At 38.1% G+C, this 27,609-nt stretch overlaps 2 protein-coding genes across 15 annotated transcripts in view; both read right to left on the minus strand.

Moving 5' to 3' along the window:
- Window positions 1–5,153: 5,153 nt before the first annotated feature.
- On the minus strand, window positions 5,154–7,696 carry tmem174 (transmembrane protein 174). Its single transcript, XM_086152999.1, has 2 exons — window positions 7,116–7,696; window positions 5,154–5,271 (listed from the first exon to the last, which is right to left on the minus strand). The coding sequence occupies exons 1-2, from the start codon at window positions 7,694–7,696 to the stop codon at window positions 5,154–5,156; spliced, it is 699 nt and encodes a 232-aa protein (XP_086009125.1).
- Window positions 7,697–16,988: 9,292 nt separating this feature from the next.
- fcho2 (FCH and mu domain containing endocytic adaptor 2) overlaps window positions 16,989–27,609 on the minus strand; it is a 59,383-nt gene continuing 48,762 nt past the window's right edge. For 9 of the 14 annotated variants that reach the window (XM_086152288.1, XM_086152283.1, XM_086152278.1 and 6 more), the window contains 8 exons: window positions 27,445–27,504; window positions 26,787–26,898; window positions 25,281–25,436; window positions 23,375–23,507; window positions 21,791–21,990; window positions 21,050–21,114; window positions 20,782–20,946; window positions 16,989–20,692 (listed from right to left, as the gene is read on the minus strand). In XM_086152288.1, the coding sequence (XP_086008414.1) occupies window positions 20,670–20,692; window positions 20,782–20,946; window positions 21,050–21,114; window positions 21,791–21,990; window positions 23,375–23,507; window positions 25,281–25,436; window positions 26,787–26,898; window positions 27,445–27,504 (914 nt within the window). In that variant the 3' untranslated portion in view covers window positions 16,989–20,669. The remainder of the gene's footprint in view (window positions 20,693–20,781; window positions 20,947–21,049; window positions 21,115–21,790; window positions 21,991–23,374; window positions 23,508–25,280; window positions 25,437–26,786; window positions 26,899–27,444; window positions 27,505–27,609) is intronic. The other 5 variants (XM_086152291.1, XM_086152290.1, XM_086152286.1 and 2 more) reach the window with 1 other exon arrangement.

Consider the following 27,609-nt stretch of genomic DNA (forward strand, 5'->3'; position numbering starts at 1 on the left):
ATGCCCCCTCCTCAGATTAGAAGCCTAACACCAACCTCAGCTGTTTGTGCGTTGCAGAGCGCCGGCCTTCTCATTATTAGCACGGGCCATATGAGGGGACGATGGTGCAACAACACAAAGGAAGGGTCCGCTCAATGCCAGTGTGCAGAGCAGCAAGGTCACTGCTAATTACTCTAGTCTAATCACCATTTCCAGGGATTATCTGACCCCTTTTGGTTTTTTTTTTTCTTTTTTTTTTTTTTTTTGGGAGGTAGCGTTTGGAGGCGGGTGTTTGGGGATTTCTAATAAGAAAATGCCATTTCAAGACGCAGTTTTTTCCAAATCCGTTGACAAATGTTTAGCTGGGGGCACATGTGGTTCGGTGAGAGGCCTTCCAGCTCAGACCTCCTGCACAATTCAAGCACTTTAGAGGCTGTTGCGGGGAAAGAAAAAAAAAAACACGTGACACCCCCCCACCACCAAACACACGCACACACACACACACACACACACACACACCACAAGAGTATGGACGGCAAAGAACAGTTGGGTCTCCCTGAAGGTGCAGTGAAAACACCTGTTGCCTTCGCCCTGAAGCCTCTCACCTAAACTTACAACTCATGATCATTTAATTGTTTTGTTGCTGCAAGTTCATTTTTTGCCCTCCTTCAAAATATTTAAAGTTAAACTCCTGCCCTGGAGGAAAATATGAATATATATGTATGCTATCGTCTTGAAAATGAATTGCTTGGTTATTAAATTATCTCCAGCTGGATTTAGAAAAAAATAAAAAACCCTTAAAACCCACTAATGTGTCAATATTAAACTACTTATTACCTTCAACCTCATATCGGCCGATCATTTCCCCTCCTCGCTTGTGTTTCGGAGCCGAGCGTGTTCCGTAATAACACGTTTATAACCCTCTCCCATTATACTCCCAAATTGTGAAATAATGGGTCCTTTTCGGCCACCCGCGTTTTTACTGCGCAATAAAAATAATTCAAGTCATATTGAGCTGCGGTTTCCGATCTGCGGAGGCCAAAGTCTGGAGGAGGTCCCGAGATGTTCGGGTGTGAATTTTTAGTTTTCGATGAAGGAAAGTGTTTTGTGTGTGTGTGTGTGTGTGTGTGTGTGTGTGTGTGTGTGTGTGTGTGTGTGTGTGTGTGTGTGTGTGTGTGCACGAGTCTTTAGAGCGACAAAGCTGTGGGGCTTTTATTTAAAACTTTTTTTTAATGTTTTCTGCTGTGACTTTGGGAGCCCGCGCCTTAAAAATGCTTTATAACTTCGTTATTACGCATCACCTCAGAGAAAACATCAATATTGTATTTTTCAATGTAGAAACAGGCATGTATTTGATGTCTTTTTTTCTTTCTTTTACAAGAAAATCGGCATTTAGTGCATGGCGTAGATAAAACACGCATAAAAGTATGAAGAGGAATAGTCTTCAATTGAACGCAGTTAGAAACTATTTTTGAAAGTTTCAGAAAATGTGCCGCTCCAAGTTTAAAGAAACGCTCTGCCAAAAATAGACGTATTACAGAAAGTTTGTAAAAAGTCCGGATGATATTAAAATCACCGTATACCTTATATGCGTATCAAATATTTATAATGATCGACAGACAGAAATAAAAATAAAACACAAAATAAATGTAAACTGCTGCAGAACCAAAAAAGTTTTGTTTAAATAGATAACGAACTCAACATGATTTTTATATAAAAAATAAAGAAGAGGCAGTTGAATGGGTGTCACACTGCGACATGAGGCAGGGGGGTAAAAGCAGGGGGCGCTGTTATTGATGCGCTGATAGTTAATAAGACTTATAACACTTGGAAGCGTCTAATTGCCGGTGTAACCCTGCAATAAAAAAACACCTGACTTGACCCGTGGGTGGAAGTGCCGTGTCTGCCCCCGTGTGGCGTATGACGACCGTCTTCGGATCCACTCCACACACACACACACACACACACACACACGGGACCTGCGCTTTGGATGCAACCGGCGGGAAACGAACTTGCAACCCTACGAGCGCACGGATCTGATCAGAACAATCCGGGTCATCGGATGCTTTTCGACAACAACTTCTCACTCATGTGTCAGGTGTGTGTCCTTGTGTTCACACACACACACACACACACACGCACGCACACACACACACACTCACTCAGTCACTCACACACACACACTTCACACAAAACACTTTACTCTGGTGTCTATCTCCTCTAAACAAGCAACACGAGCAATGTTAAAAAGTAATCGTGGATCAATCAAAATTATTGGTGATATCTGATCACCACATCCTCTTTCTGCTGATTTTAGGACTTTTCTTACAACATAGACATGAATAACTGCATGGCCTCGTATAATTTTTTCACGTTGTGGTATTTGTTTTTTTTTTGTTTGGTTGGTTTTTTTGTTTTTTGTTTTTTATAATAGTGTTATTCGATGTTATATTTTTGTTAGTTGAATATAATATAATATCGAAAGAAATAGATATTGATTGATTTTGGGTATCACTCCAAATAATTTCCACTGTAATTACATGCAAGGTGTTCTCAGATTCTCAGAAAACATGAAATTTCCCTTTTCTGTTCATCTACCAATTTCAAAAAATGTTGGCATAAGATGTGATATACATTGCTGAGAAAAAGGCTTTATGATAATAGTTTACAAAAACCAGAGCGTCTCTTTTTACAAGCAAATTGATGAAATCTGAGATGGAAAAATGAAAAGAAAAGGTCAAGGCTGCTCTGTGTTCATCCACCTCCAACTCTTCCTTCATCCTTTCATTCAGTTCTGCATCCATCAATCCTGCATCCTGCGTCCCACGACAAAGTTTAGTTCAGATCATGATTATATTTCCTCTTTTTGATTGTTTTGTGTTTTTTTTGCCCCACTCCCCACCCCCTTTCTGTATGATGATTCATATATTGTCTGAAATGACCAAAGCCTTAAATGCCAGCGCTCCCATTCTGATGAAGAGCAGGTTTGTGGTTCTCCAGGCCTGTTTCTGTTTACAATGCTTATGGCTCTTCTTTTGAAGTACAAATACTGGTTGGATTCAGAAAATCTTGTCTGTGTTCTCCATAAAAATGAAAACAATCATAATAATGATAATAATAATAATGGTAATAAAAACCTCAACAATGCCATTTTTTCCTGAGATTGTGACCCAGTTGTTCAAGATGATCCCAGAGTGTGCGGCAAGATGCTTTGAGTAGATGCTTGTGATGTTATCTGGCTAAACCTTCCCTGGAACTGATCAGAACATGGCTTTTGATGGATACTGAAGAACCAAAACTTTGATACTCAGTACTCTTGTACTCTGAGGAGCTGATCATTGGTCATGAAGGTAAATAATATTTATCAGTTACAGGGCCCGGTATGTACATATTTGCAGTATTTCCTTAAGCTGTTGCTCTTTAGGTGCTTTATAATTACAGTTGTTGGAGATGATGATGTTGAGATAATATTTCTGTAAAGTATAGAATTGTAGTGATAGTTCCCATGTTGGACGTAAGACCTTGGGTTTTAAAATCAATAATTTAAATGTGGAAATGAAAAGTATTTATAACATTACTCTATTCTGGTAGGCAACATTAGATAAAAAAATATGAAATAACATGTTCTGATTATTCATTTGTTATTTTTCTATTTACCTGTTGACTCTTTTGTTTTGTTTTTTATTTACAACTTCAATTTGTTTATTATTATTTGATCAATCTCCATGTTTTTGTGGGTTAGACTGTGTGCACTTTGGTGTGAATGCCATTCATTGTGCTAGCATTTTTACACAAAAAAAAAAGGCTTTACAAATAATAGAGACAGTATTCAGGACTCTATAGCATGGAACAGCACAGTACTTTACATTGGACAATACTATCTTGAGTCTTTTCCTTTAAGGTCCAGAATTGTTGTTGTACAAAGTAGTGGAAAATTAAAGTCTGTCTCACAAAAGCAGAAGAAACCACATTGTAACAAATAAATACACAACATAAATCAGCAACCGCTTGGAGCAAGATGTGAGACAAGACACACTCTACTTTATTTTTCCAGGATTATCTGGATTATCTTGATGAATTACAACTCCTACCCTAAACTAAATTAAGTTTTTGAGGCAAAAGACATAGGAATGTCCCATGGTATACATTTGTATCAACAACAGTAACAACAACAATAAAAACAACAGTAATAACAATAATAATAATGATAATAATAATAATAATAATAATAATTGTTATTATCATTCACATGCCATCATGAAAAATAGTTATTATTACTATTATTATTATTATTATTATTATTATTATTAAAGGCCTTTTTGTGAAATGTCCCTTTACGATGAGGACAGTTTGTATTAAATAGGGATCTCAATAAACAATATAATGATAATCATTGATGATAATCACAAATTTGCTCTCTGCAATTAACCCAGCAGTAGGCTGCCGTCCATCAGCACCAGGGGAGCATTAGGGGTTCAGTGTCTTACTCAACAACACTAGGAGAAACCGGGAATTGAACCAGGAATGTTCGGTTCCAAAGATGATTGCTCTACCTCCCACGCCACTACGGAGTTATTAATTGTATTTTTCAGGAAATATATAAAGTTTTTAAAAATGGTACATGAACATGGGACTCATCATAATTTTCCACTTGGTCCTTTCTGAGAGACAATTAAAATGTCTTTTAGATCCTCTCAAACACAAACTCAACTATGTGTGAATTTCATCAGAAATATGGTAGTGAAAATAAAAAGAGCAAAACTAATAATAATAACATTATAATATAACAATAAAATATGCAAATGTGTGGTATGTACATTGAAATATTTCCACATAATTAAGTTACCTATTTTAAGAAGTCTATTTTTATGTCCATACTCAAAAGAAACAGAAACGTTCAGAAGCCTCCCTCTTGATTTTAAAATAAATGAAACTACCAATAACCAATTTTACTGAGGATATGACCTATTAGCTCACATTAAAGGATATATTTTTACACTGATTCAATGCATCATGTAAAAAAAATATGTGTGTGTGTGTGTGTGTGTGTGTGTCTGTATGTATGTATGTATGTATGTATGTATGTAGGTATATATGTATGTATGTATGTATTTATTAATTCATTACATTCCCGACCTTCAAGAGCAAACTTCAGCTCTGTCTCAAAGCTGCATTTATGCTGGACCTTGTTTGTCAGTGGGTGGATAGATGTCGTCGTATGCAGGTGGAGGAGCACAGGTGGAGCAGCCGCCAGGATGGTGCTGTCTTTCCTCCTCTGTCTGCTGAGTCAGTCTGGAAATTAAAAACAAGCACCTCACTTCAATTCAGAGACTGAGCCTATGAGAAATCTGGCAGAAAATTCAAATGTTTACAGGTTCAGTACATTCTGCCAAAAAGCACACAAAGCCCATTTGCCTTTTTTAAAGAAAAAGTTAAAAACACAGACTTTGAGCTATTTGCGCCTTGACTGTTCCTCTATATGGCATTAACCGCTGGAAACACACCGAAACAGGTCAGAAGTTGTGACAACATAAGTGAGAGGTGGCGAGCAGAGCATGTGTTAGTCTGATCAGGACAGCGGTTTATAGTTGTTGTAGGTTAACTGTATTATTCCTGCTGTCTGTTTTTATTAAAGTGAATTACTTTCCTGGAAACCTGCTGGGAGTAATTGTTAAAAACAATAAGACAGAGTGAAAACGTGTAACTTTCCGTTAATGGAACACAGCTTTGTGTTCACTGGGACATGTCTGTCCAAGGATAGTTTGATTGGATTTCAAATAAATGAAATTAGTGGAAAGGAAAGACATTTTAGTTGTCCCTCAGAAAGGAGCAGGTGGGAAAATATAAAGAGCCCCATGTTCACACTTCCATTTTTAAAAACTTTATATATTTCCCCGAAAAATATGACTAATAACTCTGGTGATGGAGTGAACATTGGAGAAGCTGTGTTCTCCCAATATTGAAACAAAATCCAGTTTCATATTGTCTGGTACACTTATATAGTATTTCCATATCCATGTATTTCATTTTTACAGTGAAATAGTCAATGCCTGATTTAATGGTGAACTGCAGAAATACAATAAGCAGTTATTTTATGTGAATCTTACGTCTGCTCATACTATTTGTGTAAGAGGAGGAAGAAGGATTGGAAATAAACCAAGGACACAATGCACAAATTCCCCTGGACGCGTTCTTTCTGGGCTGCTGAACCCAGATTGACCAATAAAAGGTGAGATTACACAGTAGAAGATGACTGCGCAAAGAAATTGCTTGTAGAGTGTTTTTAATGTGTCACCATGTTGTTAAGACTGTCAGCTGTTTTAAGGCTCTTATTTTGTTAATATTTAACTCAGCCATTTGGTTAATGTGCGGTTTCACTGAATGTAGCTGGATTATAAATGTTATTTGACAATATCCAGTTATTTCTACTTACTGTGCTTTTAAATTCGAGGATCTTTATATTGGTTGTTATAATTCTGTTGTGTGTGACTTTTTTTTGTAAACTTGGTTCGGCCCATTTCTCTTTTGTAAAAACTGACAGAACTCCCTGACTAAGCCAGACTAATTCTTTTACATAAAACGTCTCTTTGCGCGTAGCAGATGAAAGTGATCTTTGGAAAACCAGAAAATTAGCAAAAGTAATCACACAAAACCATGAAATCAACTGTATTGTAAAAGATGACCAGCACTTTGAGCATGTACTATCAGGCAAAAACACCCAAAGCCAAATATTATCATTTTCCATTCCCAAGGAACCCAAGACAGACCACATACATATTATATATAAATGAGAACAGAATAAGCAAAACAAATTTTCTAAATCTGACTAATAATTTCGTTTTGATATTTTCCAGGTTCAGCGTGGGACAGGAGAATGATAGTGGTGGTGCTGACCGACAAGTCAGACCATCTGACACTGCTTCTGCTGCTGCTGAATGGCAAATCAGGTGAGAGAAGAGGAGCTTGCTCACTACCTCTGGGATATCACTGTGTCATTTCAGCTGGAAAGAAGCTAAAACTGCATGAATAGACAGCTTCATATATTTTCTGAAGTGGTGAAAAAAAGCAGCAGCGTATAACCAGGAGCCCAACAAGAACCTCCTCCAGGACACCTGTCATATAAAACAGGATCCTACCTGCATCTTCTGTGATCCACCTCTTCTCCTCCTGTGAAAGCTAAGTTATCCAGGGCTGGAAAGACTCCATTGACAGAGTGGCTGTGCTGGCGCTCGCTCTCCTCCTGATTTCCAAAGTTATATGGCGGGGGAATGTAGAACATTGTCGGGTTGCTACGTAACATGATTGGCTGATTTAAAGTAAAGCAGTGACCCGGTGGGCTTTGCTCCATCGTAGGAGTCACAGATGTATCTCTGTTCGATCGTCTGCAGTGCAAGCAAGAGGACGGTCCAATCGTGCAGACGCTGGCAAGAACAAAAGTTCCTCCGATGGTGATGAAAATGGGTCCAAGCAATAGGTTCAACTCGAACTTTGAACTGATGGTGTGGTGCTGCCAGCCAAGCACGGTGAAGATAATCCCCAACAGGGCCAGGCAGAGGCCAAAGAACAGTAGCAGCACTCCGGCCTTCTCGCCATTCATAAATTGATGAAGAAAATGAGGAGATGGTGGAACCACAGGATCCAGGGGATCAGGAGACACGCTGGGACCGGCTGAAATTCTAAAGCTGTAAGGATCCATTCCAGGCCTCTGTCCCGGCATGACTGTACTGAAACTTTGGAGTCCTCGTTAGGTCATGAGTACCAGGGTTGACGCACCGACTGAATCATCACTGAGTAACTGAAGACATTTACCAGCTACCGCGACAAGTTATAGGTTAACCTGCTCTTAAAAATCATCCACCATTGCTGACTCAAATTATTTGATGCAATCTGTTGAAATATAATCACCTCAAGTGTACACTGTTCATTTTCAGCACAGGAAGATTTGCATTCCAGGAGTTTGTCTTTGTTATTCCGATCCCGGTCATGGGAATAGCATTGACATCACAATATCTAGATCAATGCCTTGGAAACTGTACCTTGAGAACTTCCTCTTAATGTCAGATTTTAAATTAGTGCGCACAGAATCTCTGCTAGATACCACAGATATCAGATACCTGTAATTTTGCTTGATACATTTACTGGAAGACATATATGTGTTAAATCAACACGTGACTATGCAGGAGTTAGATAGTAAGAAAGCCCAGCCTACAAATTATTGATCCATTGTCACATTGAAATTTCAGAAAGTTCAGATTAATTATTATGTCAATTTAAACTGCTAAAAAACACCTGACAATTCAAAAATATAACAGACAAATAGCAAAAAAAAAACAAATAGTTGAAACAATTAAATGAAAATTGTAACACAAAAATCTTTGCAAATTTAGCAAATAAATAAAGATTGCAAATTAACAAAAAAAAAAAAGATCAAAAAGTATCTATAACTGTGTATTACGAGAAAACCATTATCATGAAAGGAAGGCTTATAGGCGTCTAAAAGGAGTAAAATATAATCCTGTTTGTTTGTAAAATGAAAAAACTGTGTAGGAAAGTCAAATGACCAATATTAATTTACTGGTTTTATGAAGTATGTTGCTCAGCAGGGAATAACGTGATGTACAGCATCACGATGATGGGAGAACATCTGATGCGTTTAGGGTCTATCTGAGAGAAAGGGAGATTCCGGCACGCATAGAATGTGATCTGAAATCCACCTTGTCACAAGTAATTACCAACAGACACATCTCCCAACTGCGCTGTTATGCATAACTTATCAGCCACAGCTCGTGCAGCAATAGATGAACAATCAGTGTAGCATGTAAAGTGGAGGGGCTTAAAAACACATCACGCCACACGCGTTGCAGTCGCAGGCTAAACGAGCTGCACACAGAGTGAAGCCCACGGGTCACACGCAGGCAGGCCTCCAGGAGCAGGGAGGGAGAAGAGGTTGACTCTGGGTGAAATTTTGAAAGTTTTTATGCAAATGTCTGAATAGCTGTGGCACCAAGCAACCGGAAAATGCTTAATATGGTACCTTATAATTTGCAGTTTTATGCAAAACACTCAGGTTCTTTGAATCTGATGTTTTTAGTCCAAAGTTTGCTGTTTGAACATGATGTGGTTCAGTTTAATTAAACATTGTGTTGACCCAACTAGAGAATTTGGGTTTTGGTTGTTGATTTAACATAAAATAAGTGTGTGTCACTAAAGCTAGACTGTTTTAAATGACAGATTTAAGCGGTGACGTTAAGGGGATTTTGTAAGCCTTTGCCAAATAAAGTTTCTGCAGAATAAAATCACATTTATGTTAATCTCTCAATAGAAAATATGATCCTTTAGCTTTTTTGGGATTGAATTTAATTGTTTTCCTGATGTCAGTCAACAAAATCATTTAAGTACAAATGAGCTATGAAGTATGAAAGTGAATTTAACGAGAAAATACAGAAAAAATATAAAGTCATTTAAAAATTTGTCATTTAAAATGCAGTGTTTTAAAAAAGTACAAATACCATGCATTCAAGACATAATGAATTCAAGACATACAATCTAAAACAACGTGCAGGATTCTTTATGTATCAAGTATTGTTAAAACCTGGATATTCTCTGAGTACATTAATAAATCTAATAGTAAACTGTTTCTGGAGACTCCAACCACACACTTGTATTTTAAATCTATTGATAATGTGATCTTTTATGTGAGAGATGTTCATATATATTGATGAAATTGCTATTTCTGAGCAAACCCCACAGAATATACAAAAAAATTTCATCATAAAAATCCAAAGATCTAACCAACAAATGCTGATAGTACCCAGACACTAGGTAAGAAAACCATAATGACAAACAGGTAGTCATTGAATGGAAGATTCCCAAGGCGGCAGGCGTAAGTGGGCCATGAAATCGTGAGACAAGCAGTAGGGGTGTGGACCCCCCCGGGAGTACAACACAAAGATGATTAATTTCATTTATGGAAAGAAATTATGACAATTGTGGTGACGATCATGAGCAGGGGGAAGAGGAGGAGAATGGTGACAGGCAGGCAGGAGAGGTGGATACCTGCGGAGGGAGATTATTTAGAGTGCCGTTGGGCACGTCCCAGCAACATCTCTTCACTGCAGGAGGGTGTAATCCGGTGGCAAGGAGGGCCCAAGACAACCGGCACTCTCTAGCAGTTGCAGGGGGCCTGTAGTGTGCCACCAGCACAATGCTTGCTGTTGGGGTGTGCTCCCTTAGCCTTTTGTCCTCCCAGACTCACCCACAAGGCAGTGGGACAGAGGTTGATAAGTGCCAGGGCATATCCACTAGGGTGGGCCTGCGCACTATATCTATGGGGCCCACTGCTACTCCCAGATCCCATGCCCAGTTAGCCTGAGGCCGCAAGGCCCCAGTTACCATGTGTGCCTTGAGGAGGCCTGGCAGGAGTCTTGATGATGGAGAGGCTTTGTACTGGCAGGAGAAGACTGATGCATGAGTTGCTTCTTCGTTCACCACAAAGGCTAGTCAGCAGTAGCTCTGAAAGCGAGAGGTAACAAGCAGACAGGAAATAGGCATGCACCTTCCCTCTGACTTTTGCACTAGACGCGTCACAACACTGTGTTCAGAGAACACACACACACACATACACACACACACACACACACACACACAGAATGGTGACAACAACAAGACTAATAATTACAACAACAATAATCCATCTTCTGCCGCTTATCCTGCACCCAGGGTCGCGGGGGGATGCTGGAGGCTATCCCAGCTGTCATCGGGCGAGAGGCGGGGTACACCTTGGACTGGTTGCCAGCCAATTGCAGGGCCTAATAAAAAAGATGATAATAATGATAATAGCAACATTCATCTTAAAAGCTAAACAGCTAAAACATATGTGTCATTCCAAGTTATTTAAAAAGTTGGGTAATTAATTTAGAAGATTGTTAATTTATACATTTTAATGTACAATGAATAAACAGTCCACATCATGCTAGAATTCACAGGCACAGTTTCCTATAGAATGTCCCCGCCAAAGATGTAATGAATTAAGTTTTAGCGTTAAATCCCAAATTAGAAACTTACAATGCATTATTTTGAGTTCAAAATAAGTATCCTGATATCACAGTGAAATGAACTGTCTTTGTTTTTTTTTTTTTGTATGTTTTTTTAATTCACCTAATACCACTGTGTAATAAAGCATTATGAAGCAGCTGGAAGTGCTTGCCCTTCCTAGGCCCATACAGATCAGACTGCAGAGCAGCTAGACACGTGTGTCTGCTCTAGTGAATAAAAAAAACACCTATGTTCATGCATTTTTAATTCTCAATACAAAAACAGATACATGCAAACTTGTTTTTCAGTTGAATTTCATAACAGTCTGCCCTCTTCCCAGCGGACAGCTTGCATTCGCCTACATAAAAGCACATTTGCGCTGCATCGCGTGTCAAGAGGCGTAGATCAGATGCGCCTCTTAGGGCAAAGCAAAACAAAAGAGGGGAACAATCAGCTATGAAACACAAGCTGGCAGCCAGTGGCTGATCATTTTTAACCTTTGTGACTTCAAGTTTATCATAGCCTCACCTCATTTCACTTGGCACTTCTGTACATGGAGACAGATAACCATACAAAGAATCCATATGAGTGCTGTGTTTAAAGAATCCCCCCGGTATCCAAGTTGCACAGATCCTTTCAATTAGAAAACTCCAAATATTTATGGACTGAACATTTCCTCTCTGGAAGAAAGGGGGGCTACGTGTGTGTCTCATTTGGACTCACGTGGGGGAGTATTGATCCCCTGGGCTCATGCTTCATTTCACTTCAGCTCTGCCACTTTCTTTTAAGACTACATCTGTCCAACTTTTTGTCTGTATCTATCAGAGGTTACATAGCAGCAACCCATCAAAGAGTCAGTAAAATGGAAGATAAAATGCTGCATTATACACCGATGACGCATCACAGATCATGACATTAAAAGGAGAATGGGGGAAAAAAAATGTCAGACTTCTTCTGAATCCACCCCTTTTTCATTTATCTACTATGCAGAAAATCCAATGACGATTATTGATGAGTAGTCGTTAGAAAGACAATGTTTATAGCCATGTAAGCTAGTGTTTAAGTCTACCAAATGATGTCCGTCCCACAAAGGTTTTTTATTTCCACAGACGTTTTTCTCCTGCCAACCCAATCCAGACTTTCAAAAAGACCATCAGTTAAATTAGAATGTGACAGTTTCTTCGTTGTTTCCCTCCCCCAAAGACACACACACGCAGACGCACACGCACAGACACACATACACATACATGCTTACCATGACAAATAGCATGTGACGTGCCTCTGTGAACATGGCACGAAAGGGTCCACTCCCTCTCCCTGCTGCCGATGAAACAGCAAAGACTAGCAGTGGACAGGACTCCTCAGTGGATCAGTTCACCTTTCAAGGAGCAGGCACTACAATCACAATATACATGTGTTTGCATGTTTATACTTTCCATGGAGTAACAAAGGTTACACAGACAACCCCCTCCTCCTCCCCCCAACACACATACACACACAGACTCACTGACTACAAGGATGCAAGTGGGTAGTGGTTTGGTGGTTGAGAGAGATATGGAACAGGTAGTCAGTAAGAAAGTCTGACAATACCCTTGTAGAGAAAAGGCTTGTCATGTTGTAGACGTCAGATAGGTTCCATTTCCTGGCAATGCAGAATATGGAGGAATATAAATGCTTACACGCAACACGGAAAATAACTGTTTTTAAATACATACATACACAGATACATACATATACAGTTTATTAATTTGCTGGATTTGATTTGGTAGGGTTTTAGAATCTTTTGGCATAAATTTGTTACAAAATAATTATTTAAGTCATGAATAGCTAAATGAGAGGGAAGACGGAAGTAAAAAATGAGATGAAAACAGTGCAATGATTGAAGTAATATTAATCAGTTAAGTTTAGTTCCCTTTTGGCTGCATATTGACATTAATTTTCTTTCAACTTTTAAAACCCTAATCAAGAATGATGCCAGATAGATAGATAGATAGATAGATAGATAGATAGATAGATAGATAGATAGATAGATAGATAGATAGATAGATAGATAGATAGATAGATAGATAGATAGATAGATAGATAGATAGATAGATAGATAGATAGTCAAGTGATATAGATCTGGTGCCATCCCTCTAAAATGATACATTCCCTGTCAGTTCTGTCAGCTTTGTGTCCATATTTATATTGGCGGTGAGAAAACTAGAGCGAGTTCTCCTCGTTGGGTGGAAAATGTGACAGATGTGGCTGAAAGTGAGTCTCGTAAGTTCAGGGTTTAAGTTATTCTAATGAGGTCCACACGGTTCTGCAGCATGCGAAGGAGAGGAATCCATATAAATGCAATAAACTTGCACCATCCATGTTTGTTCAGATGGTTTTCTTCGCGGTGAAGAGAGAGAGCGAATGGGCACATCAATTATAAATTGTCCATAAAAGTTACTGATGTGGGGCTTGCGCTCTGGACTGTAGAATAACTCAAGTCTATGGCTCCAGCGGGCTTTTGGACAAACACAACTGTGATGGTGGAGAACAAAGACCGAGCGCTTCCTCTGCTCCAACTGCTTCACGGAGCTGATTCTGACGTCCAGCTCATCAATCGATACCAGACACTGCCGCCCCAACCACTGTGGAACCAGGAATTTCCTCTATTTTCATTAAATATATATTGATTTGTGTGTTGTTGAAAGTTAAATGAGGAGAAGGAGATGCTTTCCTTGGCCCTGCAAGCTTTCGGTTGGCCGGCCGTCCAGGCTGGTGTGAAGTAAAGCGAGGGAGCTGATCTTGACATCTCACTGTGGTGACAATTCACCGTGCTGCCTTCACCACCCCCTGCTGCAGTTTACTCAAAGCTGTGCAGCTGAGGAACATTACAGTTGCTGTTTATAGAGATTCTGCAAGAGATTGTGACAGAGTTGCGCCTTTTTGAGTTTGCTGAGGAGGATCAGTGTTTGCAGAAGCTTCTACAGCTTAAGGTTTAGCCATCAAAGCTGCACAACAATAACATGGGAATATGCTCTGGCTGAATTAATCATTTTTCAGATTTTAACATTGTGGCGTCATTCATTTTGGTTCAGGGTTCATTAAACATCTGCTTATGAAAGAAAGAAATTCCACAATAACGAAGTACCACTCATTTACCTATCGTTCCTGCTTTTATGCACAATCATCTCAAAAGCTAGAAACAAGAATAATCAGAGCCAACATGAAGGCCATAAAACTTGAACCTCACTGGATCATGAGCAGTTACATCAGAATACATACACAAATGTTTTCTCTCATTTTATAACTTCTATTTAAACAACTTTTTGACACCTAAGTCCCATCTACCTCCACCTCTTTGGGTGGGGGGACGTTTTCCTCAAAAAGATGCAGATGATACAAAGTTTTAAGAAGAACTCCTCAGTGGTGCATAATGCAAAAAAAAAAAAAAAAACCCACAGGGCTCTATTCTGAGATATGAAGTCAATAGAGCAATATTTAACAGAATACTGTCTCTAACATCTGGCTTGGCCCACTGGTATTTAAGTGGAAATGAAAAAATAAAACCACTACATCTTGCAATTCATCTGAAACTGTCAAATAAAATATTATAAGACAGAGCAAGTCACATAAGGCCAGCAGAGTAGGCAATTTCCCAGAAGTTGCAACTCTCAAAAACTGCATCAACACTTTTGGTCCCCTCTTTCACAATGTAAATCTAACAGATAAATTTATAGCAAATTGACACAGCAAATGCAATTATTTGGTTTGGCAACTACAAAAATATACATTCATGTTACAATATTTAGGTCTCTGAATCCATCAATTTACTGCACATGCACGACATATGTTTAAATCTCATAGAAGAAAAAAAGGTACTTTATAGCTATTAACAGTTTTCTAACCTGCGTTTCACTCAAAACTAAATATGCTTGGATCTCTTTTGGGGTAGATAAAACACCCAGCGACACACAAGTTGCCTTTTGGTTGGATCCACAGATTTTTGGATGTGACTACAGCTCACAAATCTCCTTTAGCTTTTCAGAGAATAACATGAAACACCAGAGGCCCTAAGATCTCTTCCTCTTCGTCTGAGCGAGGCGGACAGGGAAAAGTAGAGTCAACAATGATAGCTCACATATGTGGCTGTGAAAAAGCAGCTCAGACAGTGAGGCGGGGGTGGGGGGTCTTCAGGCAGGGGGACATACACGAGTGTGTAAATATGCACAAGGTGTTGATGTACTGCTGAGTGCACAAGAACAGTCATGCATACATCCTCCTGAGCAGAGCTCCACAGGAGCTTCTCGCAACACTCCATTACTAACATATGTGATAGTGTCTGCAAATTTTGTTTTCACGCTCTATCGTCCAGCGAGTCGTGGGCTTGATACAAACCATTTAAACATGGAGTGCAATGTTTTTTTCTTGCAGCACAAATACAAAATGGTCATTGGCAGTTTTAGCTACATTTAGTTACGTCTCCTCCCTCACCCCCCAGTGATATCGCAAATATCGTTTCTCTCTATTGTTTTGTGTTGTATGATGTTTCTCTTTTTTGGCTCTGTCCTTTAGACAATTGTGGGACGAATGTACTCTGTAACAAATCTCCTGTTCAAAATTAAAATATCCTTTGAGGAAATGGGAAAGAGGATTGCTGTATATCAACTATATACAATGTGTGAGTAACAACACCAAATACAGCAATTTTGCTTAAATTAAGTTTTAGGACAAAGTCATGTTAAGCCAATGCTAAATATAAATTTTTAATTCGAGAAAAGGTCAAAAAACAAAAATTGCTGAATTAAAAATCTAGGAGTCTTAGCTGATGACCGTGGTATGCTAAGATAGACAGTTCCAGCAAAAAGTTGGCATTAAGCTAATGTTAAGCTAAGAGTCAGAGCTAACTAGTTTTTTGCTGGCATATTTATATTGACGGACCAGTGGCAGCATGTTGGCATTAGGCTAATGTTGGTCTTGGAGTCAAAAGTCATTACAATTTTTTTGCTGGCATGCGAATATCAAAAGAGATGTAGCAGCATGTTAGCATTGGGCTAATGTTGAGCTAAGAGTCAAAGCTAACTACAGTTGTTCACCGAAACCAAATTAAGTCTTACCTTGAGTAACAGGACTGGAAGTTCTCAGAAGAGCCACTGCTATTTCTTTCAAAAGTTTTAGATTTTTATTTCATGCATTAATTGCAATCCATCCAGACTGGATATGGTTGGATAAAAGCAAAAAATAGAGACAGATTTTTACTCTTTTTTTTTTTTTTTTTTTTTTTAAATACGAGTGGTAATAGTGGGATTTCAGGGTGAATTTTAACTTCAGAATAAATTCTCTAACCAGTGAAGAAAGGCTAAAACAGGGCTCATAAAATCTTGACTTCAAGTGTTTGTTTAAGTTATTTAAGAGTAATTGTGACAGATTAATACTGGTTGTTTCTATAATAACAGGCTGTGCTATTTTCTGACAATTATTGTACCGTAAAACCTCATACAGTGGCAACCCAAACATTGGTCAAGTGAAAACCATATACTTTTTTAGGCAGGTTTGCTTTTCATAGCAAAACAGGACTCTTTTCCTGTTTAATGCTGGAAGTCCGCTCTCTGAGTGCCCTTCTGTCAGTGTGATAAAAAAAAACCCAAGTCAATGTTGATGAAACTTGATGGAGATACGGATCATGAGCCAAAGAAAGAGCCATTACATTTTGGCGCATCCCTTTAAGACGGCAAAAAAAAAAAAAAAAAATTTTTTTTTTTTCTTTTTACATAAACCTCAGTGTTTCACAGAGGGTCCCTTTTTGGTCCAGTTTGATTTTAAATGTTTGAACCATCAATTTCTAGCAAAGCACACATGGCAACTTTCTGACTCCACATGAAACGTGTTTGCATGAGGTTTGTGAGCGTGGAAACTCTCATAACAGAAATGCAGAGTGATTTTAAAATACCCTGTTTATATCTTCATGAGAAGCTGAAATAAATCATGCGATGCACGCATAAAGTAGTCATTTTCATATATTTGTATATATTCATATATTACACATTTAATACAGGCACAATGAGAAAGTAGAGACAAAAAGTGGCTGATACTGGTAAAAATGTACAAATTATGAGAATCATTTACACATTTTTTCTTTTTAAACTCTGTTAAATACAAACACAAACAAAAAAAGACCTCAAGGGAGAAAGAGAGAAGGAAATACAGAAAGAAAAAAATAAAGAAAATGTGAAAGTGAACAAGAGCTGAGCCTTGTAAATTTTTTTTTTTTGGAAGGGAACGCAAGAACCAGCTTGCTTATAGAGAATCACAGAGTCTGTTTTCTTTTTTTTTGGCTTTTTGTTCTCTGACCAAATTTGATGACATAATTATCAAGACAACACAAAGCAAAATGTGCATCTTACACGGTACGAACCTGTGTTGCTACAATTTTAGGATCTGTTGTAAACTATCTTTTCCAACATTTGGTTGATTAAAGTAGAAGGTGAGAAAGACAAGACTACTTCCAATCAACAGTTTCAACAAGCATTTCCATGTCTGCATCAATGGCATTAAATCTTATAGCAGGTATATGAGTATTCAAAAGTCCCAGAAAATATGAAAAATACATATTTCTAAAAACAACGATCTGGATATGATACTCAAATTAGCATCAAAGTGAGAAGTCACTTTTTATCAAATTTGGTAAAACTGTATAATAAGCCCTGTTTTTCAGCACAGACGAGGGTGAAAACCTATTGATGTGGAAAGTTAAGCCCCAAATCTTGTGAATAAAGTGATGCACAACTTTTGAAGGTTCTGTCTGACGATCAATAGCTTCAGAATATCTAGGCATGAGCCGGCATGTACAGTCATGTATTCTGCATTTAATACCATTCACATCAAGGGGCAGGAAATCAGCATTAATATTGAGTAATAGAATAATTCCATTATTGATTTTCAATTTTTCATATTTCAATTGTTATGATTAGCAAATGATTTTTTTAATTTTTTTATTTTTTTAAATTAATTAGGCCGACATGGTGGTGCAGTGGTTAGCGCTTTGGCCTCACAGCACAAAAGACCCTGGTTCGAATCTGACAAGACCTTTCAGTGTGGAGTTTGCATATTCTCGCTGTGTCTGCCATGGACACATAGCTCAAAAACATGACACATAGCTCAAAAACATGCAGCAGGTCAATTGGAAAAAATGGTAAAATTGCCCCAAATGAGTGAGTGTGCAAATGGTTGTCTTGTCTATATATGGCCCTGCGCTTGACTGGCAACCAGTCCAGGGTGTACCCTGCCTCTCGCCTGATGACAGCTGGGATAGGCTCTAGCATCCCCTGTGACCCTGAATACAGGATAAGCGTTAGATGATGGATGGATACAAATAAATTAAATATTATTATTTTTTCAACATTTCACAATAACACTTCTTAGAGTGGCACAATACCATTACAACTTGGTATTATTACCTAAGATTTACAGTCAGACTCGGACTGGCCCATGCCTAGAGGTAACTCATCAGTTCTATCTGCCACTCCAATATCAGTATATGGGTAATGTTGAAGAAAGTCCAATGAACAGAGCACCCCATCAAGTGGAACATCTGCCTAAACAGCTGCCCTTATGAAGAAAACAATAGAAAAACCAAGAGTATCCCATCACCTATTGTCCATATTCATGTTTGCTTTTGATAGTTTACCTGGACACTTCACCACAAAAATGAAAAAAACAGAAACAAAAAAATGTGTCTGGTCTGTTTGTTAGGAACTAGATTTTTTTCAGCAGCCATAGAGGTATTGGCTTTTTGTTGTTTTAAAGTAACAAAAAATGACACTGGAAAACCATAACGGTATGGTTTCATAGTAGAAATCATGGCCCAGACATTTAAAGTATCCTTTGCTGACTTGATTGTTTACAGACCATATTGTGAACACATGAAAGTATCTACATGGAACTGCTCATATCAACTTCTGTGGATCATTTTGAGTAATCAGTCCATTATTTCTGGAAAATGATATATTGTTGAGTTTTTCAAATATATTTTTGGAACATTGGCCTTTGTTTTGTCCACAAAATACGCCCCAAAAGAATGTAGATTGGAGGTGGACCACAATCTGGATCTGGGCTAGGACAATCAATGGGGATTCTTTAGTTCATTTTTAGACCAGAACAACACTGTTTTAATGGCCCAAGTGAGTTTCTATCAAAAAATATATAAATTATTTTCTTATTTTCTGGGGAAAACACTATACATTTTAGTCTTGTTCATTTTGTGATGAACTGTCCATTAAATTGGGCTGAAACACTTTTCAAGAGGTGATGGGTGACAGTCGGTACAGATCACCATGGCAGCACTGTCTAAACATAGTGAACAACACTAGATTATCCAGTGTTGAGTAGTTGTGATAAGGCATTTCAATAATTAATTTGGCCTCTTGTGCAACTGATACCAGCACTGTTCACTGCACAGTGAAATAGAAAATTACAAAAATGTTCAATGATCAAACGAGACACAGTAATTCCTGGAAGACAGTTCGAAAAAAAAAGAGATATTTCCCTTCAATATCCCTTCAGAGGAGTCAAAAACACAAATGGCACAATGTTGGTTGTCTTTTCTCTTAATTGCTACGGAATACAAAAGAAGTAGAGAAAGGTTCAATGCAGGCACATTTCTCCATTAGTAGGGCACCAACCTGTAATTAAAATGCTTCAAGTTTGTTTAAAAAAAAGTTGCGTGCTTGGAGTTAGTGCCCCTTGAATGTTTTAAAGCATCTTATATTTGACACATTTACAGTGAAAGAGATTATTGAGCAAGATTAAGAGTAAGAGGAAAAACAAGGGGCTTAACAATATCAAAATTTCAGAAGTACACATTGCCCGATTTTAAAAAGACCACAGACCCCACAATTAGCTGCTAAGAAATGCTGCTTAAATTTAGAACCCAAAATGTTACTGAAGCATTAAAACGCTTTCATTGCCTGCAGATCCACCACATAAGAAGAGGCACTAAGGTCAGACTTTCTTTTTTTGCATTAGTTTGAAAGCACTTTAGTGTTGTTTGAAAAATCAAACTTGTGCTACATGTGTGTTACAGACTCAACGGTGAAGGCTTCATTGCACGTGACTGAAAAAAAGGAATTTGGGAAAAGAGAAATCAATAAACAAAATAATGTATAATATAGAGTTGAGTTGTGCTGGTTGAGTGGAGTATTCACTGTTGATATTTACAAAGCTAAGGGACAGACCGAGAAAACAAATGGTATTTTTCTGTTCCAAACAGAATTATTTGTTTTATCTTCCTTATCGGCTCATGAAGTAACAGTATAACATGAAAAAGAGTGTCTGAAAAGATTGTTAGTGCACTTTTTTTTTTCTCTTTTTATGATTTCAAATATAAATTTATGTCTAATCCATAAATTGTTTGACTATACAAAAGTGAATTGATCAGAAAGCATTATTTCTTCTTCATATCTACACATTTCCTGAAAAGCTCATCTTATTTTTCTTTTATTTCTCTCATTTTTTTTTCTTCATTAAACAGTGTTCAATACTCAGTGCTGTTTTATTGTAGTGAGATTCTCGCTTCCTGGCAGCACAGCAGGTGGATCTGGAGCCACACGAGGCTTCACAAAGTTGCTGAATTAGTTAAAAAGCGAGATACGTTTTCTTGAGAACCAAAGTGGTAGGTCACCTTAGCAGTCTGCCATATAACGTCCTGAAATCAACACAGAAATAAAAACAAGGTCAAACTTAAATGTTGTTGCCATCTAAACTTCCTATTAAACTGAACAATGCGGTGGATACCTGTGGCAAATCTCTTCTTGCTTAAAGAAAGTCGGTATCCACTCCCCTGCAGCTCCATGTCGACTCCCGACAGGGTGCTGCCCTCATTCATAAACTGAACTGCCAGAGTTGATGGGTTCGATGGGCCTTTTGACAGTTCAAACTTGGCCCTCAGAGACCCAGCACCTGCCATTGAACACAAACAATTTCACAAGTGCCAACAGCTGGTAAGATTATTTTTGACAGTTCTGGGACATGAATCCATAAAAAGTTTTTGAAAAACCATTACCCTCATTTTCAGACTTTTCTGAGATGTCATTCAACCTCCACAGACACTTATTCTGCTCTGAATTCCTGAAAGAAGGAAATGCCAGTGTGAGTAACTTCTGTTGAAAGAATGTGGATGAACCAGCAAACGAAGATAGTTTACTCATTGCTACTGGTAAAGGCACACAGGTAATGCTGGCTAATAAACCACAGGAAGGATCAGGGACACTACTGAAAATATGATAGATATAATATTATACATTTTAGATCAGTTGTTTTTTAAACTTGGCCAAGAGGGGATAATATGTAAACAGAGACCAGTGGAATTTTTGAAAAAGATAAAAAGCTCCCCATGGTGTCAGAAGACATTAGGCCTGGTCTCCTGTGTCTTGACCAGAGTTATGTGTAAATGGTGCTTAGGTGAGCAAGGTCCATGCTACCTCGAGCAGAGTACAATCATTATGTAGTTATGATACAAAAAAATCATAGGAATTTGGGGGGGGAGGTGGGAACATGACCCTATAACCCACTGGAAAAGTGTGAGGAATTGGCACCTGAGACATTGCTGAGAATTTAAAGTTGAGACAAAAAATTACATTTTGATACAGTAGACTCGTGTGATGTGGGACTAAATGATGATTTAACATGTTGCATTGTTGATAAAAGCCAGATGTCACAGGTGTCCATATTTTTTTGACCAGTAGAAATTGGATATAAGAGAAATAAATCCTCAGTGCTGTACTCTTTCACAACTCTGTCTTACCAGATGGCGGTAGGGATAGACTGCATGTTGGTGACGCCTCCATCAACAGGCACCAAGATCTGCAGGTTGGTGAGTGGTCCAGGGGAGGCCATGGACTCTGGGTTGTAGCGATAGTCCACTCGCAGGTCTGTTGTGCTTGCCGTGCATTTCCAGTACACAGCTAAGTTTAGAGGAGTGGAATGGATCCCATTGGACAGCACCTGAGGAGTCAGTTATAGTCAGAAATGGAAAAAAATTCTACTTGTCAGAGCAATCAGAGGAATTATCTAAATATGTTGTCAATCTGAAATACCAAAACCTGTATATTTATCTAAGCTGATCAAAAATATCTTTATGCCATAAAAGAATCAAAATTAGCACTGACTTAAAACATTTTGACGGTTAGTTACCTTTGACCACAAAACCTACTCATTTGACCCCAGAGTCTGAGTGAAATTTTTTTTCCCCAATTTGAAGGAATTCCCACAAAACCTTAAAGCAATATTGTGTTCATAAAAATGGCACACAAACATAATACCGTCGACCGTTGCTGATGGTAAATTAATTGACCACTGTTGAAAACAAAACCTTGGCAAAACAAGCAAACATGGTGAAGACATAAACATTTTCCAACTAAAAAACAGTTTATTGAGTTCTCTTAGCACTCATGGATTGTTTGCTTAACACATCTGTGAGCTTATATTTCAATTTGGATCCATCACATTGTTGGAAGAAACTCCACTGAACTATACTGTGGTTTCTTGACCTTGGGGAAAAAAGACCATTTCACAATAAAAAATACATGCTTTCAAGATCCTACAGCTACTGCCAAAATATCCAAATCACATAATATGTATCTAAAGACAGAGTTAACATAATAGTTGCAATGGTACACAAGGTGAAGGCATATTTTACACTAAGAGTGTGAGCCAAAGACTGATAGTCAACCCAAGGCCTTGATTCTTATACTCAGCAGTGGAGTCACTGTCACTGTGATTACACGTCAAATGTAGCTTCGACCTTTTCTTTTAAGACCAGTGTAAACAACATACTGATAAAGTACTTAGTAACTCCAAGAAAAATGGTCTGAGATGAATATATATGTGACACAAAGAACCAACATATTATTTTGATGGTTAAAATATGGGCTTGCCTGCTTGGACTTTTTAATCTGTGGATCACCTTGGCAAGTGAGTCAAAACTTGAATTTGGAACCCTGGTTTTTAAACTGCGTCCCAGTTTCGACCTCTAGTTTGTGTTTTTGCACTTTCATGCTGACAGATCTTCTAAAATGTGCCTGAGTAGAGAACAACTAAGTCTTAAACAGGGCAGACAATTGAAATAATGATTTACAATAATAATAATAATTAATAGTTTATCATTTTTTAAGCCACATTGGCTTAAAAATCTTTAGATTAGGGGGTGACCCAACTGCTTAAAACACCATATATTCTACCGCTACCTGCTGCTTTATTTTCCTGCATAATAACTACTTCGGCCCCAACAGATAAGTCTGGATGGTGAAGTACACGTGTAAGGGCAGAATTCCTAAATCATTGATATTCTATCTGGACAATGAGCTGGACTTGATGTTGTGTGACTTACTTGGTATTTTAGAATGTCTACATTATAGTAGGAAGCTGCAGGATTCTGATCGGATGCTTTTCTGAGGTAGGATGTTAGCGCTTGCATGTTGAACCAGAAGTCCTTGGAATCTGAGTCACTTTGGGAAGGATCACTGGATAAAAAGTGTGAAAAAAAGTGCGTAAGTACACTCACTCACACACACATACACAAGGAATAATCAAAGGCTCAATTATTCATTGCTCTTCTTGGCTTTGTGTGTAAAGCTCCAATAGCTTGGAAAAAATTAGCTGTATCCGACCAGCTACTAAATCATGAATTCTGTTTGATTCAATTAGTCCAGCCATGTGGTCTTGGGATAACTAAGACAAAACCAGAGCAAGATCCATTTTTTTTTTAAAAGCCCTATTTTTTCCTTAGTTTTTGGAGAGGATAGAACATGTCACATAGAGTTTGTTTCACAAAGTGGCAGTTCGAAAATAGAACTGAACTAACATACAATATAGTGGTGGCGTTTAAACTTGCATCGGATCTGGGGTGCAAAATATTTTAAGACAGTGGTGGACAGTACATTTACTTAAGTATTACAGCTTCTAGCAAGTTACATTTTGTACTTTTAGGCATTTTTAGTGAGATGAGAAACAAGAGAGGAGAGGAAGCCTTGAAAAAGGTAGTTTTAATGTATGAGGGCTTGGTTCTCTTTTGGTTAGCAATTTGGCCTCACAGCACAAAGGACTATGGTTCAAATCTGACAAGGGGAACTTTCTGTGTGGAGTTTGCATTTCTTCCCATGTCTGCGAGGGTTTCCTTCCACAATCCAAAAACATCCAGCAGGTGAATTGAAAAACAGATTGGGAAAAATTGCCCTTAATGAGTGAGTGAGTGAATGGTTGTATATCTGGACAAAAGTTTTTATTTTTATTTTCATTTATTTATTAATCAATTAACTCATTTATTTTATTAATGTATTCAGTGCCTTTTATGGGATCAAATATTGAGATACTAATATCTCTAGTATGTAAGTAATATTAAAATTATATTTCATATACAAATGTAGTACCAGCTACTTCACTGTATAGTGAGGCTATAATTTGATAAATTTAAAACATTAGATGATAAAAGTTTTTACAGTACAATATGGCGCCAAATTGCAAACTATAATTTTCATTCCTTTTTAGCCTCTTGCGTCCTATAAACATTTGTTTGACCAGGGTCACATGAAATCTTAACAGTGCCACTAGACTTACTTTTCCCCTTAGCTTCCAACACACTCAACTGATAAGGTATTTCACAATAAATAAATAAATTAGAGAAAATTATTAAGAGAACATTAGAGAAAACTGAGAACAGATTTATGTTTCAGAACTTCTTAGGACTTGTTTTTTTTATTCCTTGCCCATCAATCATCTCATAGCCCTTAGACTATCTAGTGTCCCTGAATATAAAACCTGTGTATAAAGCAGTTCATACTCGTTCCACCTGCCAACAGAATGATGCTTTAGGATAAATAATCGAATGATGCCATATGAAAACTAAAATTAATATATTGATCGCAGGGATAAAGACCAGTACTTTTACTCCAATACTTTTACTGTATTCTATCATTAAAAAAAGGGATTGGTTGGAGCAGATGTTATATGAAGTTTGCTTTTATTTGCTATTTTAAGACAAGTTATTAAGCTATTCGAAATCTGGCTGTTGAAGTCTGGTGGAAATTTTTCCCTGACAGCTTAATGATGGGTTTATGTCAGATTACTAATTGAATTTCCTCTCACTGACGCAGGCTACATTTCCCCGATCTTCATTTGTATCATCAAGTCCAAATCCCTGTTGCTACACCACTGCTCTGAACTTAGGAGTTTCACAAATGTCTTTACTTGCACTGAATGCAATGAGTGAATGTGATTGGCTTTCCCAGCCAAGTGACCTGTAAAGGAGCTGTTGGTTTGGGAGGATCTGGTCCAGCCGGTTGGTGTTCTTCAACTTGAAGGATAGCACAGCTGGGGATGGGTTTGAGGTGAACACCTTTATGATGCCCATCGGGAATGACAGGGTCATGTCTCCAGTGATCTTGGCAATACACCTACGGGGTACAGGTGCAAACACATCATCTTAACACACTAGTAAAATTATTACCCACCCATGTGAAAGCAAAGCTATATCAGTGAATTTTGAAATATTAAAAAAAAAACAAATTCTTCTGTGCTGTGAGATTATCTTCCTAAAGAATCTGACATTTTCCTTTTTTGTCAAACTTTCTATCAAACTTCCATTGAGTTTTCAACTTTCAGACCGAAATAAGAACAATTCAAAATATGCGGAGGGCAACATTCTCCTAACATTTCAAAATGAACAAGTAATAAAGAATAATCAAGTTGCTGAATTTCCAGAGACGGTGATTACGATGGTAAATATATAATACATTTGCAATAGTTGGGTGGCGTCTCCTTGGTATCCCAAGACCTTTAATCTGAATATTTTATACAGGATATAGTCAATACATTTCAATTAATTGTTTGAATATTGATATGTGTGTGTGTGTGTGTGTGTGTGTGTGTGTGTGTGTGTGTGTGAGCAAGAATTTATATTTTCAAATAACTGAACAGTTGGTCTTTATACTAGATCTTACTGATCAGTAGTTTATACATAACATGATGTACAGTAAATTCTTAGCAGTAACAACAAGAACAGTAAAAGTTTGGCAGATTTACTTCATGAAATTGATAGACTGATGTACAATTATTATTAAATGATTAATACGTAGACACATATTATATTTTGGTTGTTTATATTTTTGTGACAGTGTAAATTATGCTTATTAATTTGTTCTATCTGATCTGGATTTGGTGTTTGTTTCAGTCACTTTAACTCAATTGCTTTCTGGGTTTAAATACACTTTTATCCCTGCTTTTGTCAGGACATTATACAGTATGCTGTGTATCTGGGCATATACTTTCGTAGTCTAACGTAGATCCAATTTCTAAACAAGGGAAATTGTGGGTCTTGCTTCAGTTGGGGTCTTGCCTGGGCTGCGGTTGTAAGAGTCCACCATAGATCTCAGCCTTGCACCATGTCTCTGCTGCATTGCTTATGAAATGTTCCATTTGCTAATCCTTGCAAAAATAAGCCTTTTGCACAGCAGCAATTTAACAGCAGTTAACCAATAAAAGGCTGTATGTTTTCTCTGCCCCAGACTATAATCTGCCCCATGTAGGTTATCCACTCTGAAAGAATGGTGTCAGCCTAACACAAACCATTCCACACATACACAGTGAGAGATACACTCTGCAAAGGTCTTCTATGTGGAACCATGCGGTACAACAACATGAAGAGTATAACGTAATATAGCTGAAGCTCAAATATGGACAAAAATGTGTATGTGTGCAGGTCTATGTTGGGGCCTTTGAGCTGCAGGAGGTCATGTGAGACTCACTTAGTGGGATCAGCCCCTTTGAAGTAAGCATTAACTGACTCTGTGAAGGCCACGGCAATGGGCAAAGCATCTTGGGATGCCAGGGTCACAGGGCTGGGACCGCGAGACGTTCCTGAGAATGAGAAGGGCATAGGGTGGTGGGTCTGTTGACTCAGCTGCAGATCAGACCTTCAAGACATCGGCATCCAAAACTCACATTAAAATTAGGAAGGGTTGATCATGCAAAGACGGGTTACATGTTTAGGAATATTTGTGTTAAAGAACTTCATGAAGTCATTCAGTCATACGTGGCAAATCTGTACATTCTGTTATTCTTCAAATAAACAGAAAGAGGATATGTTTTTAGAGCACAGCTGCTTTACCTAAAATGAGGTATTATTAGAGACAGTCAGAATGACCTCAGACAGCTTATTAAATCTACATTCAACAGAAGATATACAGGTCAATCAATCATCACTTCAAAAATAAATACAACCATGTTAGGAGACAATGCAATTGAAAATGGAGAAACATGAAGAACAGTTAAAAATGGACAGCACACAAGACTGAGGAATGCAATCACAAACCAAAGCAAAGAATTGAGCTGTCATCTCGCTTTGCAGACTGGTGTTAGTTCAAATGAAACAAACAGAACTCTCTTAGACAGAACCCACTGTACCTGCTGGTGTTTCACACCGCTTCTCAAAGGTTGGGAGCTTCGCTATGAACATGTCATCCTCTTTACGCCAGATAATTAGGCATAAAGCAGATAGGAAATAAACCCAGAAAGCACAAATGAGAGATGAGATGATGGTGATTGGGTTACTGAACACTCAAAGATAGT

This window comes from Fistularia commersonii, chromosome 9 (assembly GCF_037954325.1).
Source record: "Fistularia commersonii isolate RoL2024-O1a breed Wild chromosome 9, RoL_Fcom_v1.0, whole genome shotgun sequence".
Lineage (NCBI taxonomy): Eukaryota > Metazoa > Chordata > Actinopteri > Syngnathiformes > Fistulariidae > Fistularia > Fistularia commersonii.

Bases quoted from the DNA above. Each gene is read 5' to 3' on its own strand.
- tmem174 (XM_086152999.1), bottom strand. From the start codon at position 7,696: ATGCCGGGACAGAGGCCTGGAATGGATCCTTACAGCTTTAGAATTTCA. The intron at 5,272-7,115 runs GTAGGATCCTGT...TTTAATTTCCAG, and splicing joins GTGGATCACAGAAGATGCAG to ACTGACTCAGCAGACAGAGG.